The sequence below is a fragment of the Bos javanicus genome, chromosome 1, assembly GCF_032452875.1.
Source record: "Bos javanicus breed banteng chromosome 1, ARS-OSU_banteng_1.0, whole genome shotgun sequence".
Lineage (NCBI taxonomy): Eukaryota > Metazoa > Chordata > Mammalia > Artiodactyla > Bovidae > Bos > Bos javanicus.
Window position 1 is genome coordinate 69435064 of NC_083868.1, and position 14835 is coordinate 69449898.

Below are 14835 nucleotides of genomic sequence, written 5' to 3' on the forward strand. Positions count from 1 at the left end.
CATCTTGACCCTTCTTCATCTGCACAATTCGCAGCCTAACACCTGGGACACGGGAAAGAAGCCAAAGAGGTGATCATCACAGTTTAGAACCTAAGGAAAAGCTGGGAGTGTCCAAAGACATCTGCTCAGCCCTCCCTGGAGTGCCTCCCTGCCCCCGCCAAATGCCCCGAGTACTGCATGGAGCTCTGTGTGATGAGCCCTGGTCTGGAGTATTGGACTGGCTTGTGTGGTGTCCCTGCTGGGGACTTCAGAAAGGTAAGTGCATGTCATGAAGAGTGTCAGACACAAAATCTTTTGGTTTTAATCTTTACTTTCAATCCCAAACAATCTCTTTCCTTTTCATTACAAAAGTACTAGATGAACGTGGACAGAAGAAAGCTGACCTCTGCAAACTACATGCCTCCAACAGGCATCTCGATCCCGTCACCAACACCCACGTGCGAGGCAGAGACAACAGGCAGGTAATTCTCGGGAATCAGAACTATACATAAATGCACGATCATTTTATTTCATACAAACATGATCAACATGAGCGAAGCCAGACTGTGGATTTTACACACTCTTGACACTCCCAAGAGCCCTCTCGTGGGGCCAGATCTGAGGCCCAGCCCTCCCGGAAGGAGGACGCGGCCCGCGTCTCAGTAGTTCATTGAGACGACAAGCTGGACGTGCTGAGGAGAGCCGAGAGTACCGCGGCCAGGCTTGGAGGGGTGGCCAGCCGGCACAGCCGGGCGCCTTCCTGCACAGGCTCCCTGCCCGGGCTTGCCGGAAGGTCTCTGCGCTCGGTGGAGCAGGGAGCAGCGATCAAGCTGAGCAGCTGTCCAGAGCGTGTCAGTCTCTGGCTTGACAGCTCGCCCCCTCCAGCCCTCTGAGGGGAAGGAGCTGTCAGTCCACTGTGCCATTGTAGGATTTGTTGAACTTGTTGAAGGTGAAATCCACAGTGTGCGTGGAGATGGGCTTTCTGTACAGAGGGTTTGAAGCCTAGAGAACACAGAGGGTAAAAGGACACGTGTTAGTTCATTCACTCATTCGAACACACAGGGTTGGAGGCCCTTCCAGGGTCAGTCACCAGGAGGGCAGCGGGCTCAGCGTGCGGGTGGAGGTGCCTGCCTTGTGCTGCAAGACTTGCTCCTCCAACCCACTGGCCTGGAAGGGCCCCGCCCTTCCCTGAACTTTCTCTCTCCATCTCTGAAATGAGGGACCTTGTCCATCAGATGGTCTCTAAAGTCCCTTCCAGTTTTAACAGAAACTAACTAGGACTTCAGGGGGTACTCACTGTGCTCTGTCCTTGGGTGACTCGCAGTCTGCTTTCGGAAGCAAGGCACACACAGACATTGCGATAGACTGTGGGTAAGGGGGTCCCCTCCTGGGCTGTGTCCAGACCGTCCAGACTCCCCGTGCTCAGGCTGTGCCCAGCACCTCTGCTCGTGAGCCTCCTGACCTGGATGTGGTGTGGGGCTCTGTGCAGAGTGTTCAGAACTGGGTACACACCACCCCTCAGGCTTCACTTCTTTGTTCTGAATGCTAAAGGTGTGAGGGGGCCTCTGCCTGAACTCAACTAGACCCCTAAGCTTGACATGTTTCCCACTTCCAGCTTCCCACTGGCGTACCATTTCGTAGCGGGCCCTGGATCGCTCACTCTGGAACTTGGCGAACTCTCTCCGGTCGTGGATGGTGACGAGCAGCTTCCAGATGACCAGAAGTGCAAACCCAGTCAGGAGGATGCTGCCGACTACAGCCAGGAGGATGGTCATGGCACTGGGGGCGGTCCCACACTCTGGAGGACCAGGGCACGGTGAGCAAGCTGCCGGCATCACCATGCCCCCACCTCCAACCTCAGGCCCACCAGCTCTCCCCAGAGGCCCTCCTGTGCTTCATAAGACCCTCACATGGCTTCTGGGAGGTGTGGGTGGCAGGTGGGTTTCTCCAATGCACATGAAGTAAAAGATTCAAAGAAGGCTGGTGACTGTCCCAAGGCCACACAGCAAATCGAGGGCAAAGTCCAGGAGAACTTGGAGGCTGCTCCACTTTTTCCCCACACACCCTCCGCACGGCTGCAACCCCCAACTCGAAGCACCCACGCTCCAGCCCGGCCCCGCCGCCCACGCAGGATGCTGGACCACGTCTCAACTTTCACATAAATGGTTTCGGGAGTAGACCAGGCGGCAGGAGGTTTCACGAAGCCATTCCACAAGGGCTGGGCTGGGGGCCAGCCAACATTTGTAAGCCCTTAGTGTGCAGCCTTTGGAGCAAATGTGCTTATTTTCAAAGAACCACAAAGACAGTGCTTGGAAACAAAGCCTCATTCTTCAGGCGTGCATCCTGGGCTGAGACCACAACCCTTCCCTCTGCCTCTGCCTCGGGAAGGCATGTTATGTGGTCTGGCCTCAAGTGGAAGCAGTTTGCAATGCTGTGAACTCAAGAGAGCAGATCTTTTCCTGCACCCTCACCCCCGCTCCAACCTCCTCCAAAGAATAAAAGGGGTCATACCAGAAACCCTAATTATCCCAAGGAAAAGGGTTACTGGTCCCCGGGCCCAGAGCGTGAGGCAGAAATGTCCATGTAGGGTCAGAGCGTGCCGTCCTCAGTGGCTGGGCACAGCACTTGTGGGAATGTTAACCCAGCGCTCTGCCCTTCCTGGACTCCACTCCAGGAAGCGGCAGCCCAGCCAGGGCCATGCATGTACCCAGAGCTCCCTGATGCCTGGCCCTGATGGTCCGGCCCTGCCTTGCACACTCGCACTGCCGCCGGCCATGTAGGTTAATTGTGTTTTGTGCTTACCATCACCCCTGTACCCCTTCCTTTGAGATGAGACACTCCCCCAGGGCAGGGCCCTATCCTCCTATAACTCCCATTCCCTCCAGTCACAGCTCCCCAGCTCCGCCCCAGCGATGGTCCCCAGATGAACACTCATCTTTCTTCTGAACTACAGCAGTCAGGTAGAGGAGGCCTTGGATCCTGATCTTCACAGGGAACTGTGTCCCTCCCCTCTCTGGAGTTTGGAAAGGATGGTGAGGAGAGGATGGGTGACACAGAAACCAAGCGGCCCGGGGGAGCAGACAGGGCCAGGCCTCACCCACCTGGCTCCCTGAGGACCGTGAGGTTGGACTTCCCACTGGGGAGCTCTGAGTAGGTGAACATCATCACACAATCCTTGGCGGTTTTGTAGAAACAAAGCACAGCCTCCTGGTCATCTTTCACTGGAAGAAAACCAAGCAGAGATGTCCTAAGTATCTCTTTGAGTAACTCGGAGCCACCGAGGGATGGGGTGAAGAGCCAAATCCTGCCCCCAAAGAAAAGGGGTGCAGAGGGGCCGACTGGGAGTCTCTCATATCAAGAATGCAGGGCCAGCACTGAGTTAGACTGCCCCAGGGATGCCATCTCCCCTCCACGTGAGGGAACCTCTGCAGCACTCACTGTGGGGATGTGGGAGGAAAGGAAGCACTATGGCCAGGCGGGCAGGACAATGGAACTGGAGAAAGAAGAGGCTGTCCGGCTGCCCGCGGAGGCCTGAGTGAGAGCTCGCACTCGAGCCCCCTGCCAAGAGCCAGCTGCAGGGGGACGAGAGTTGGCAGTGCTGTCCTGAGACGTGAAATGAGCACGCCATGAGGCCATGAGGCGAGAGAGAGACTCCCAGCCCCCAGCATGGTGCACACTGCTTGCCTTGCTCCCCATGCGAAGAAGCTCCTTTCCTCACACTGCCTCACACCTGCTGTCCCCACACGGCTGTCACCTGAGGTGAAGGCGCCACCCTCCCCACCCCCTCCAGTCCCCACCCCCAAGGCATTATCCACAGTCCAAGGCTTCCCTGGGTTGGGGTTAGACTGATTTCTTAGGGGGAAGGAAGCCCGGAAGAGTGTGAAGTAAGAGGGAGGCCGGTGATAAGAGAATGACCCACAGGTCCTGAGTAACAACTGCAGGTTATGTTGTGACATGGAACGCCTTCCAGCTCCACCCTCTGTAAGCCTGTGGCTCAAAGGAGGCTCTACCTGGGACCAGACAGTTTTGAGTGGTTATCAGATGCAGAGGCCTGGGCTTTTCCTCTCAAACCCCAACCATAAGCCCAGTCTGGCTGAGTGTGAGCAAGTGTGAGCAAGTGTGTGTGTGTGTGTGTGTGTGTGTGTGTGTGTGTGAAAGCCTGGGGGAAGGAAGGAAGGAAGGATAACTGCTGAATTCGAATAGAAACTGGGCTTTTCCTCTCAAACCCCAACCGTAAGCCCAGTCTGGCTGAGTGTGAGCAAGTGTGTGTGTGTGTGTGTGTGTGTGTGTGTGTGTGAGCCTGGGGGAAGGAAGGATTAACTGCTGAATTCGAACAGAAACTTTCTCTGTGAAGCAGCTGATTCAGGTCACAGCTGTGCATGAACAGCAACATTTGCTCCAGAGCGACAGAGTAGTCAGTGGGTCAGGAGAGGCATTGCCCTGTCTTTCTGTGGGTGTCCAGTCATGAGGCAATGGCCCAGGTCTGCAGGCAGAACTTGCTGCGAGCCAGGTCTCAAGTCACAGGACAGAAGTAGGGCAGGAAAACTGGCATGATGAGGCCAGGCTGGGGGGGGTGGGGGACTCCCCATTGGCTCCCAGGTGCAGTACAAGCCCTGGCACACAGTAGGTGCTCAGTGACTATGTGCTGATGGCATTCATGACTTGGTTGCCATGATTTGGCCAGAGCATCAATCAAGACCAGGGAGGCAGGAACAGGGAGCAGAGAGACCTGCAGGAATTCTATCCTGGGTTCACCTGGACAGAATGCAAGCTCTGCCTTGTCTGATGCCAGCAGCATCAAGAGAGCTGTGCTGGGCTGAGGCCAAATGGGGCAGAGACTGGCTAGCTGGTCACCAAACATGGTTTCCCAGCTTCCTGCATTTCCTGGATGGCATTTCCCACCATTCCTGCAGTAAATGTGGCCGGGTGACTGAATTCTGGGGGGAAGTTACATGTACCCTTCCAGGTCCAGCCCATGTAAACCTCCCATCCAATCCTTCCCTCTGTCCTCCCCATTTGTAGACTCAATGGAGAGGCTTCTGAGGGCGTGGGGGAGGGTGGAACCAAAACTGAGAGGGTATCTGGGCTCATGAAGGACCAATGGAGGCTCTGTCAACCAGGAACATCTTCACTTTCAGTGAGTGACAAACCAACTTCTGTTTTGTTAAGTCACTGAGGTTCGGGGCCTGTTTGTTGTGGCAGCTGACAGTACTTATTCTAACTAATACCCCAACTTCTCAGGAAGCCTGGGAGAAGATGTGGCTAGGAAGGGACTGGGCCCAGGGACAGGACAGACACCGATGAACAGGGAGAGCCTGGAACCTGTGCCCTAGCCCAGGTACCCCAAGTCCTCTTGGGGAGCCAGCAAGGACTGGCCAAGGACCTGAGGCTACTTCCTAACTCAAGGCTAAAACTAGCGTCCTGTCTGCCAGGCAGCCCTGAAGATCCCCACAGGATAGAGTCTCTACGTCTCTACATCTACTGCCAGGATCCAAAAGGGGCCAGCTGCCCAGGCCACTCGGCATACTCACCGATGGTGTCCACCCGTGTGATCACCTCGTCCTTGCACAGGTTTTGGCAGGTCTGGTTGTCAGCTGAGCTCCCTGAGTGAAGCAGCAAGCACTCGACACAGTCTCTTTGGAAGAGAGGCGATAAATGTGGGTGTTAAATGCTGTGGATCAGCTCCACACATGTAACCGAGTACATGCCCCAGGAGTACAGATCCCAGCCCTCCTTTAGGCCCCTGAAGCTTTAACTTCTGCCATCTCCAGTTGCTTAGCCCTACTGTCCCCGCCGTTGCCCTCATGCAGGGAAGCCTGAAGGTCCTTGGAGGAGCCTAGGTGAGTTTAGAGACGTGTCTGGTCCCCATGTCAAGTTGCAGGCTGGAGGCCTTTCAAATTCTGACACCAGGAGCCACATCCACCTGCACTCCGCTGTGTCAAATGCCTCCCTGAGGAGTCTACCCAACATCCAAGATCCCCACCAGGAGACCATCACGCAGGCAGGGCTCTCATCTGATGACTAAAAAAAAAATATTCCTGGCCTTGAGGAGGGGTTCTCACACCCCCGTGGCCCAACTCCCAAGATCCCCACCAGGAGACCATCACGCAGGCAGGGCTCTCAGCCCTCCTGCACATTAACCTCTCTGGGTGGGCTTTTAGGACATCTCTGCAGGGGCCCAGCCACACCCACAGAATCTGGATCTCTAGGGCTAGAGCCTGGTCTTCCAGGGATTGAGCAAAAAGGTGAGGGCTAAGGACCACTGTCCTGGAGACTCGGCCCTTTCCCCTTCTCCCTCCCAGACAGAGCCCATGTGGCATGGGAGCCAAGCTCTAACGGTTCATTAAGATTGTTGTGGAGGGGAGACAGGGTCCCTAACCCCTCTGGGGGACTGTGGGGAGGTGCATAAATGGGGTGGCAAGAACTCAACTCCAGGGAGAAGTGGGTTGCCACAAAACTGCCAGCGGACTGTCCACTTGCAGCTGATGGTGCTCGGTGACCTGCAGGGAGGAAAGAGATCCCCCAAACAGGGGCTTCTCCAGGAAATGGGGTGAGGACTCCAGAGTTAAGCATGTGGGGCAGGCCACTGCCTCCTTGCAGCTGTGTCCTGGCACCAGAGTGTGGCAGGGGTGAGGCGGAAGCTTACAGAGCCTCAGCGACACAGGGGACAGCAGTCCGTACCCCACAGGCCTATGGGCACCCACAGGGCTGTGTGTCCGGAAGGCTCTCTGGGAAAAACACGGCAGGAAATATAACTGCCACGCGTTAGGTTTCTCATTTTCATTTTTAAATTCCTTGGGATGGAGGAACCAGTTACTACATTTCCAGGACAAAACCTGTGCAGTAGATGCCAGGCCTGAAGGGAGCTGGGAGCGTTTCATTAAGTCGCTCTATTTTACAGGCGAGGGAAATGCGGACTCAAAGGCAGCAGGGCTCAGCACCCAGGACCCCCACCACTCCGTCAAGTCCCTTCCCAAGTCCTTCCTCTGCTTTCTGAACATTGAGGAGGACTGCGCAAGTGAGTAGATCATGGAGAGAAAGCAGATAAGACTTTCTTACTAGGGTTCTAATAGTTTGAAGAATTCAACCATTCCAGGATGGGCCACCAAATTCCTCTCTCCCGGAATGACTTCATGGAAACATTCCGGAGTTAAACAAGTCGGAATTGCTGCATTTCCCCTAAGGCCAGAGCCCAGTGGGCGGGTACTGAGACTTGGCTGGGCACCAGGAAGGGGTGGCTCCTCCTCTGGTCCTTCTCACTAATGCCACTGTCCTCCCCCCTCCCCACAATTAACACACTGCTAAGAAAGGTGTCTGGTTCCGGTCTCCACTAGGATTCACCACGGGGGCCTCCACCTGCAGGCCCTGCAGTCAGGAAAGGACAGGCCTGCTTCCAGGGAACATTCCCTCATCATCCACACTGGCAAATCAGTTTAACCCACGTGCTCCTCGCACTGGGTTGAAACTTGTGATTTATTATAGTCACGTATTAACATAAGTCTGGCCTTTAAACAAACAAGCTGCTGAGACAGACTCTGCGCAGGGAGTCTGTTAATTGAAATCAGCTGAGGCTGAATATGAACTCACCCAAGGTGAAGGGTGTGTTTGGTTAGTTCTAGAAAGTGGAGATTGCCTGCTCTGAAGTACCAGAGGGGGAAAAAAAGGACATAAGGCATTGGAAATCTGGTGGTTCTCAGCAAAGCGGTGAGTAGAAAAACAGCCTGAAATGAGGCACTATCAAAAGGACTTCATTTTTGTTGTTGTTTTTTTTTTAAAGTTACAAGTAGGCTGTGAAAGAGGCAGTGTCAGTGTGGCCCAGAGACAAGTAAGAAGGAATAGTGAGGTTCCTTGATGGCATCTCTTTGCTCTCCTTGCTCCTTTGGTGTTGTTTAATGGATAAAAAAAAAAAAAAAAATCCATGTCTTCTTGGAAATGAATGCTTTAAACATTTAAAGCTAAGGCTGTCTTCCCAAGCGGCCTTTTAACTGACCTAAGCCAACCCTTTATTGCCCTGCTGCTCCAGAGGAAGGCAAAGAAACAGGTCTTATCAGCTTTTATTGTTCCACGTGTATTGTCCTGGCTTCATCCCCACCTCCCAACAGCCTCACATGCCCCAAGGTCTGGGAGCACAGACTCCAAAGGGTCGTGCTGGTGGGAGCTGGGGGGAGGGTGCCTCCCTCAGGCATTACATGTTGATAATGGCTGAGAGTCCAGGCTCAGATGGCCACAGCTATTTGGGCTCCAGACCCAGGATCCTAACCTCCTCCCCTGGGACGTTTCCATTTGCATTTCTGCTGTTTCTCCACTCTTAGCAGGTCTACAGTGGATCTGTGTTTCTTTTCCCTTACTCTGCCTGGCTTCCCTCTAATTACACAAAATAAAATCTGGCCCTGTCTATCTTGTCTCTCCATCTGCGGCCAGCTTTCAATTACCCACGCCTGGATTATTTGTGGCAAACGTCCAGACAGGGGCTCTGCCACCCAGAACGTTTCTGAGTTCAGACTGACCGGCAGCCCCAGCCACTCGGGGAGCATGACCTCCTCTCATTAGGAGCCTGGGCCAGGCATTTGGAAGGGATATCTGCCAAAAAAAATTGCACAGTTGCATTTCCCAGCCAAAAGGAAACAACGTCTGTATTATTACTTGTTTCTGATTATCTGTGCCCCTCCCTCCTGGCCCCTCAGCACGAGGAAGACGATGGTGCAGCTGCTTCTCTAGCAAAATCAAGGCAAGCTGTCACTCTAGCTCTCCCGACGCCGTAACTCCCTGCTCTCCTTCATTCCCTCTCATTCGTGCTCTGTCAGAATGTGGAGGCAGAGCTGCGAGGTCAACTGGGGAACGCGACCCTGTGGCTGGGTCAGTGGAGGCCTGGAGCCTGTATCTGGACAATCTCTGCATTCAGCAGCAGCACGGAGACCCGCTCCATTATCTGTGCAAATGGAGCAGAAAATTCAAAAGCCACTGCAGTTTGTTCCTGGCATGCCTTATCTAGGTCAGGTGCCCTCCTGTCCAATCTACCTTCTGATGATGTTTTGTTTAAAGCAGTATTTTCTATACAGGGAAGGTGGCCTGTGAAACACTGGGAGATGTTAATGGGGAGGGTCAAATTTATTTGGAAAAAACATGCATGCTGAATGTCCTTTTGAAATACTCAGTGACAGAGTAAGGGCTCAAGAAGATGCTATTTTGGTACCAAAATCAATTCATTTAACCTAGTAATCTGGTAATTTCTAAACTTGAATAACAGTCTTTGCTTTTTGTTGTTCTGTTTTGCTTTTGTGTTGTTTTTACAAAATCTCCATGGAACCAGAGCTTCAAAGGCCCTATTCTAGTTCATGCGAGTAAGAGTTTCATTGCCCTACAAGGTTGCATGGGCAAGGTGTGGGAGATGGGGAGTGAGAGCCTGGTGGCCCTGGAGGCTGACTGGCCAGAGGGCAGGATGGTCTGGGGGAGAAGCTGGGGTGGGGGCTTTACCTCTTTGTGCTGCAGGCATCGGGGCAGGTTGGGCACTTCTCACATGTCTCCCCAAAGGCCCCTGGCTCTGTGCACTGGCACTGCCCGCAGACGCAGTGCCCACGGTCGCTGCAGATGTGGCCATCCCTGGCCTGGCATGTGCTGATGTCTGTCGAGCAGTTACAGTTGTCCCCAATATAACCTGCGTGGCACTTGCATTCTCCGCAGTGACATTCGCCATGGCCTAGAAGGACACACACCACACATCAGTGCCAGCCTGCTTGCACGAACACACAACCAAGCTGGTGCCTGCCACGTGCTGGGCCCTGGAAATGTAACAATGAGACACGGACTGTGCCCTCAGACTCTGACCGGGCAAAGAGGGCCTGGTGCCACCACAAGGTGACACCCAGGCGCCCAGGTGGTGCATGTCGTCCGCCGGGGCTGGATGCTGCTCCAAGTCGGTCCAGAACTTGGCCAAGTTGTGCCCTGGACCCAGGACCCCAGAGGACTTCTTCCTGTCTCCCCGGTTATGTGACTATTGTGCCCTGGACCCAGGACCCCAGAGGACTTCTTCCTGTCTCCCCGGTTATGTGACTATTGTGCCCTGGACCCAGAACCCCAGAGGACTTCTTCCTGTCTCCCTGGTTATGTGACTAACAGCCCCAGGGCCTGTGGATGTGACCCCCCTATAGCAAAGGAGACTTTGCAACGTGGTAAAGTGAAGGATTTTGAGACAGGGGAGATTCTCCCAGATTATCCTGGGACCCTAAGTGCCATCACAAGGGTTCCGTGTAGGAGTAAGGCAAAGGGAGATCTGACTGCAGAAGGTGGTGGCCACGGCCAAGAGAAGCAAGATGCTGTGCTGCCAGCTCTGAAGACAGAGGCAGCGGCCTCAAGGAGCCAGGAACACAAGGAGCACAGCTCTGTAAGATGGAAAAGGTGAGGGAAGGACCCTCCCTGGAGCCTTGGCAGGGACTGTGGCCCTCCTGGTACCGACACTGTAGCCAGGGAGAACCATGGCAGACTCTGACCTCCAGAGCTGTAAGAGAATACACTGGAGTCGTCCTCAGTCACCAATTTGTGGTAACCTGCCACAGCCGCAATGGAAACGCACACAGGCACTGTCCCCGAGTCTCAGGGGGATGCTGACTCCGGAGCTGTGGCCAGAGCGGGACGATTCAGGAGCAGGGGCCAAGGGCGCCAGCAGCTAACACTGAACTCACTACGAATGTGTCAGGCTTTACAGCGTGGGCTCACGGAACTCTTACAACCATCCCCTGCTCACAAGTGATGAAAACGACACATGGAAGGACAGAGCAGCTTGAGGGTGGCCACAGCGCCAGGACCCAAACCCGGAGCATGGCTCAAGGACCCACAGTCTGAACTTGAGGACCTGTAGCCTCTCAGGAGACAGAGTAGGCCCTAATCACGAGGAGAACCAGCTGAGGGTCCCCCAGCTCCCCCGTGCAGGAGGGACCTGTTTGCTCCACAGCCTCCAAGGGAAGAGGAGCCGGGCATCCCCTCCAAGCTCTGCAGGCATCAAGGGAAGGGGGGCTGCTGGGCTCAGAGGACTGTGTGTGCGCCAGGCACATGCGTGCACCTGCTGTGCAGTGAGGCGCATGGGGAGTGCCAGCTTCCAGGGGGGTCTCACTGTTCATGGATCTCCTGTTCTCTGTGCTAATACAGTGGAAAGCAGTGCTCCAAATGGCAGTTTTTTAAAGTCTTCCTTACACTACTACTGTAGCATACTTTCCTTTCTCATGCCATTCTTCTAAGACTGATACCAAAAGGACCAAGAATTTGTATTTACTGAGAACCCACAGACACACTAGCAGGAGACCAGACAGACAGGGGATGGCGTCAGATGTCGGGGGAGGGCTTGCATTCTACTCCCACTCCTGAGTCAGCTGTCCTGATAGTTGGGTCTCAGCACCTTCTGTGAGGCCCCCAGCGAGTGTGATCCACAGTTCAGGTCAGGACCTAACTTCAGAGCGCCGCTTCACCCCTACTTCCTTCTTGTCCCCCTCTCTGCCCAGTCCTCACTGTAGTGCCTGGGACCTGCGGGACGCAAGGGTGGCCATCTGGAGCCAACAAGCCTCCCCCACCAAACCCCCCACACATGGACCACAGCCCAGGGACGCAGAGCCCCGGCAGACACTGCGCTGGGCAACAGCCTCCCCACTTCACAGGCAGCGTCGAGGCATATGGCAGCCCTCTGGGAGAGGTGAGGAAAGCCAGGCCCAGCCAGGAGGAGGCTGCGGAATGCAGTTTAACTGCCTGGAAGCTGGCATGCGGTCTGTGGGCCACAGGAGAGAGCAGCACCCCTGGCTCAAGGGTTACGGTTAGGGGGGGAGCAGAGCACACAGCCACTCCAGGGAGGCAGGCCTGCACACCCCTCCTCTCCACCAGTCCTCGAACAGCCATGGCAGGCAGGAAACCACCCTCCACAGGGAAGTCTTCCCAAATGAAATGGATCCAATCCACATAGCTAGCTCCCTCACTCTCGACCTTGGGACCACATTGGTCAGCAGCCTGTTTTAGATTAAAATGGTTCACTGTCAGGGTAATTTCCACCCCCCCCCAACATTTTATTATGAAAATTCCAAACCTGCAGCCAAGATGAAAAGACTGTGGTGTGAACATCCGCCTGTTTACCAGCTCTCCCACTGCCAGCGTGTTACCTGCTCCATCACACATCCCTCCCTCCTTCCATCCATCCATATATTTTTAAACGCATCTCAAAGTGAGTGCACTTCAGGGGTAGGTTTTTCATTAGCTCTGGCCTCTCCAATGGCTTGTACATAGCAGCATCTCATAAAGCAAAAATATCAGAAGAGGCATGGCTGGTGCCATATTTACACGCAGCAAAGACACTACTCAGCCAGAGGGACTGCTTTGTTTGACCTGGATGAGTGTTGTTTTCCCTCTTACTCTGTATTTGGCAGCAATGTACAATGAACCAGATGTAACCTGACAACTATTCCAGACTGTCAGTGGTTTGGAGAAGAGGTAGTATATTATTTTTTGTGGTGAAGTGTGGGTATGTGTGTGTTGAAAGAAGAACTTGCTCCCCATTGTGACTGAGCATCTCACGTGAAAAGATCTGCTCAATGAGAAGATAGCAAAGTTGCCAACTGCTCGTACTTTCCCCCATGATTGTTGACTGGCAAGTAAACCCAGCTGCCTCGGGCACATATGACCCATGAGAACCCAAGAGCTCCAAAACCCAGCCCAAGGTCAAAGCAGTTGAATGTGTCCTGGATCTGGGGTGTGAGCAGAGTTAGGAGTCACAGGCAGGAGATACTAGGGGTCAGTGGTCACCAATGTGGCTCCATGGTGAGGGGCAGGACTCATGGCCAGAGATGTAAGCCATCCCTGGAAGCCGCGCCCCCAGCACCTGAGCAGCGAGGACATGGAGAGAAGGAAACGCTGTGCAAAGAGCCTGTGAGTGAGGACACAAGAGCTGTGCCATTAGTGGGGGCAGCAGGTGGGAGGCACAGAGGCCACAGGACTGGAAAGTCCTCATCCATGGGGCTCTTCAGCTTCTAACAGTTGCCAGTTCCAATGCAAAGTCCCAGCAAGTCACACTAGAGAGAAGCCACGCTTGGTGGAGTGGCTGAATCCACCTAAGGGCTGTCCTCAGGGACTCCTTGGATGGCCCCAGTTTGTCCGTCAGGTGATCCACTTCCTCCCAAGACAGTGGAAAGAAGCTACAGCAGAGAGGGGCGCACGCACCTTGCCCTCCTTCACTCCCACGCAGATCCTACCGTCTAATCAGGGGAGTCTCTGCCAGGGAGCCTGGGATTAGCCTCAGAATCACCCTCAACACCGTCCTCCAAGGACGGCCTCCCAACCAGAGGAGCTGGCAACAAGGCACAGCCACGCGCCATCTCAGCCTAAGCTTCCATGTCTCCTCCAGAAAGCGTGACCTCTACAGAGTGTCACCAAGCATGTAAATCTGGTCACAATGTATCCTAACCCAAACATCTCAGACCCTGCAGTTGGGCCTCAACCTGCCTTTCCCTCGACCCACACATGCAGATTTCCACATCTTCTGGTCAGCCCTTGGCCTCTCCTAATGCCCTAGGAGGACCATGTGTTATTAAAATGACAAGGGCCACTTGGGTCCTGTCCCCAGGCTCAATAACCCATCTATTACCAGGAGAGCTGCATGGGGAACGGGAACACCCAGAGGGCCGAAGCAAGGAGTCCTCATCATAACAGAGCTCATTTATAATGCTTCCCCAGCACCTTAGCAGAGTGTGCTGAATTTCATGATGCCTGTTTAATACTCTGCAGACGTAAAAAATATTTTCATTACATACAGATAGGGATACTGAAGGGCATGTGAAAGCACTTTGTAAGCTGTGAATTGCTACATGTGCAAGTTATTATTAGTACCTTTGTTGGAATGATTGATAGTTAAATGGACAGGAAGTTGTAAATGTGTCTATTTATACAGAATTTCAGCTCTACAGAATTCAACAGCTTTCCATCAGCAAAACGGTGCTTGTGTGGGCCACGGGCCAAGACGCAGCCCCCTGCCTCCCTTGATAAAGTAGAATACGGGCTATTCAGAGGCAGGGGTGCCGTGGAAGCCGGCAAGAAGGAGCTGCTGGAGAGGAGGGATGGGGGGCTGTGAGGAAGCCCAGCCAGAACCAGTGCTCTGCAGAGGCCAACAAGGGCAAATTCTACAGTGCAGTGGGATGTGAGGGTGGACTCCAGTGACAAAGTGGTGAGGCAGTGGCCACAGACAGCATGGCAGCTCCCACAAGGAATCCGGTTGTTCAGGGAAAGGAAGAGATGGGGAGGAAGGAGGCTGGGGATTTTAAAGAGGGGATATTTAAGCATCCTTCTGATTAAAGAGAAAGATACAGAAAAGAGAAAATCTGGTGGCAAGTGGAGGGATCAAGGGAAGAACAAACTCTAAAGGGATCATAGCAGAAAGAGACTGAGGTGGGGAGGAAGTGGTGGGGGGTGGTGAAGGCAGACTGAACAGCTTGGGGTGAGGGCTGTGGCTGGAGGAGCTCAGGATAACCCTGATCAGCTGCATGAAGGGCTGGGGGCTGTGCATACTTGTTCAAGTATGTGAACCATGTTCAAGTGTATCCTGCACCACTGGCTATGTTACCTTGGGCAAATCTCTAAACCTGACTGATGATCACGTCCTTATCTGTCAATGAGGACAATGCCTTCCTCATGGGAGTGTCTTCAGAAATACTGATGTTACTGCAAATCAAGCCCCTAGTGCAGCAGCTGACACAGGACTGCCCTTGGAGCAGAGCAAGCAAGGATCAGTGCTCTGGACAGTGGTCACAGCACTGTTCCGGGGTGATGAGAAGACAGGGATGAGAAAAAGTATGGGACTGTGCCGTGGAAGGACACAACTTCAAACGGGGG

General features: G+C 54.0%; 1 protein-coding gene across 2 annotated transcripts in view; it reads right to left on the reverse strand.

Annotated features, from left to right (window-relative positions):
* Window positions 1–482: 482 nt before the first annotated feature.
* ITGB5 (integrin subunit beta 5) overlaps window positions 483–14835 on the reverse strand; it is a 116174-nt gene continuing 101821 nt past the window's right edge. Inside the window, exons 11-15 of one of the 2 annotated variants that reach the window (XM_061410773.1) lie at window positions 9454–9676; window positions 5511–5614; window positions 3081–3200; window positions 1611–1777; window positions 483–981 (exon numbers count right to left, since the gene is read on the reverse strand). In XM_061410773.1, coding sequence (XP_061266757.1) covers window positions 886–981; window positions 1611–1777; window positions 3081–3200; window positions 5511–5614; window positions 9454–9676 — 710 coding nt within the window. In that variant the 3' untranslated portion in view covers window positions 483–885. The other variant, XM_061410784.1, reaches the window with a different exon arrangement.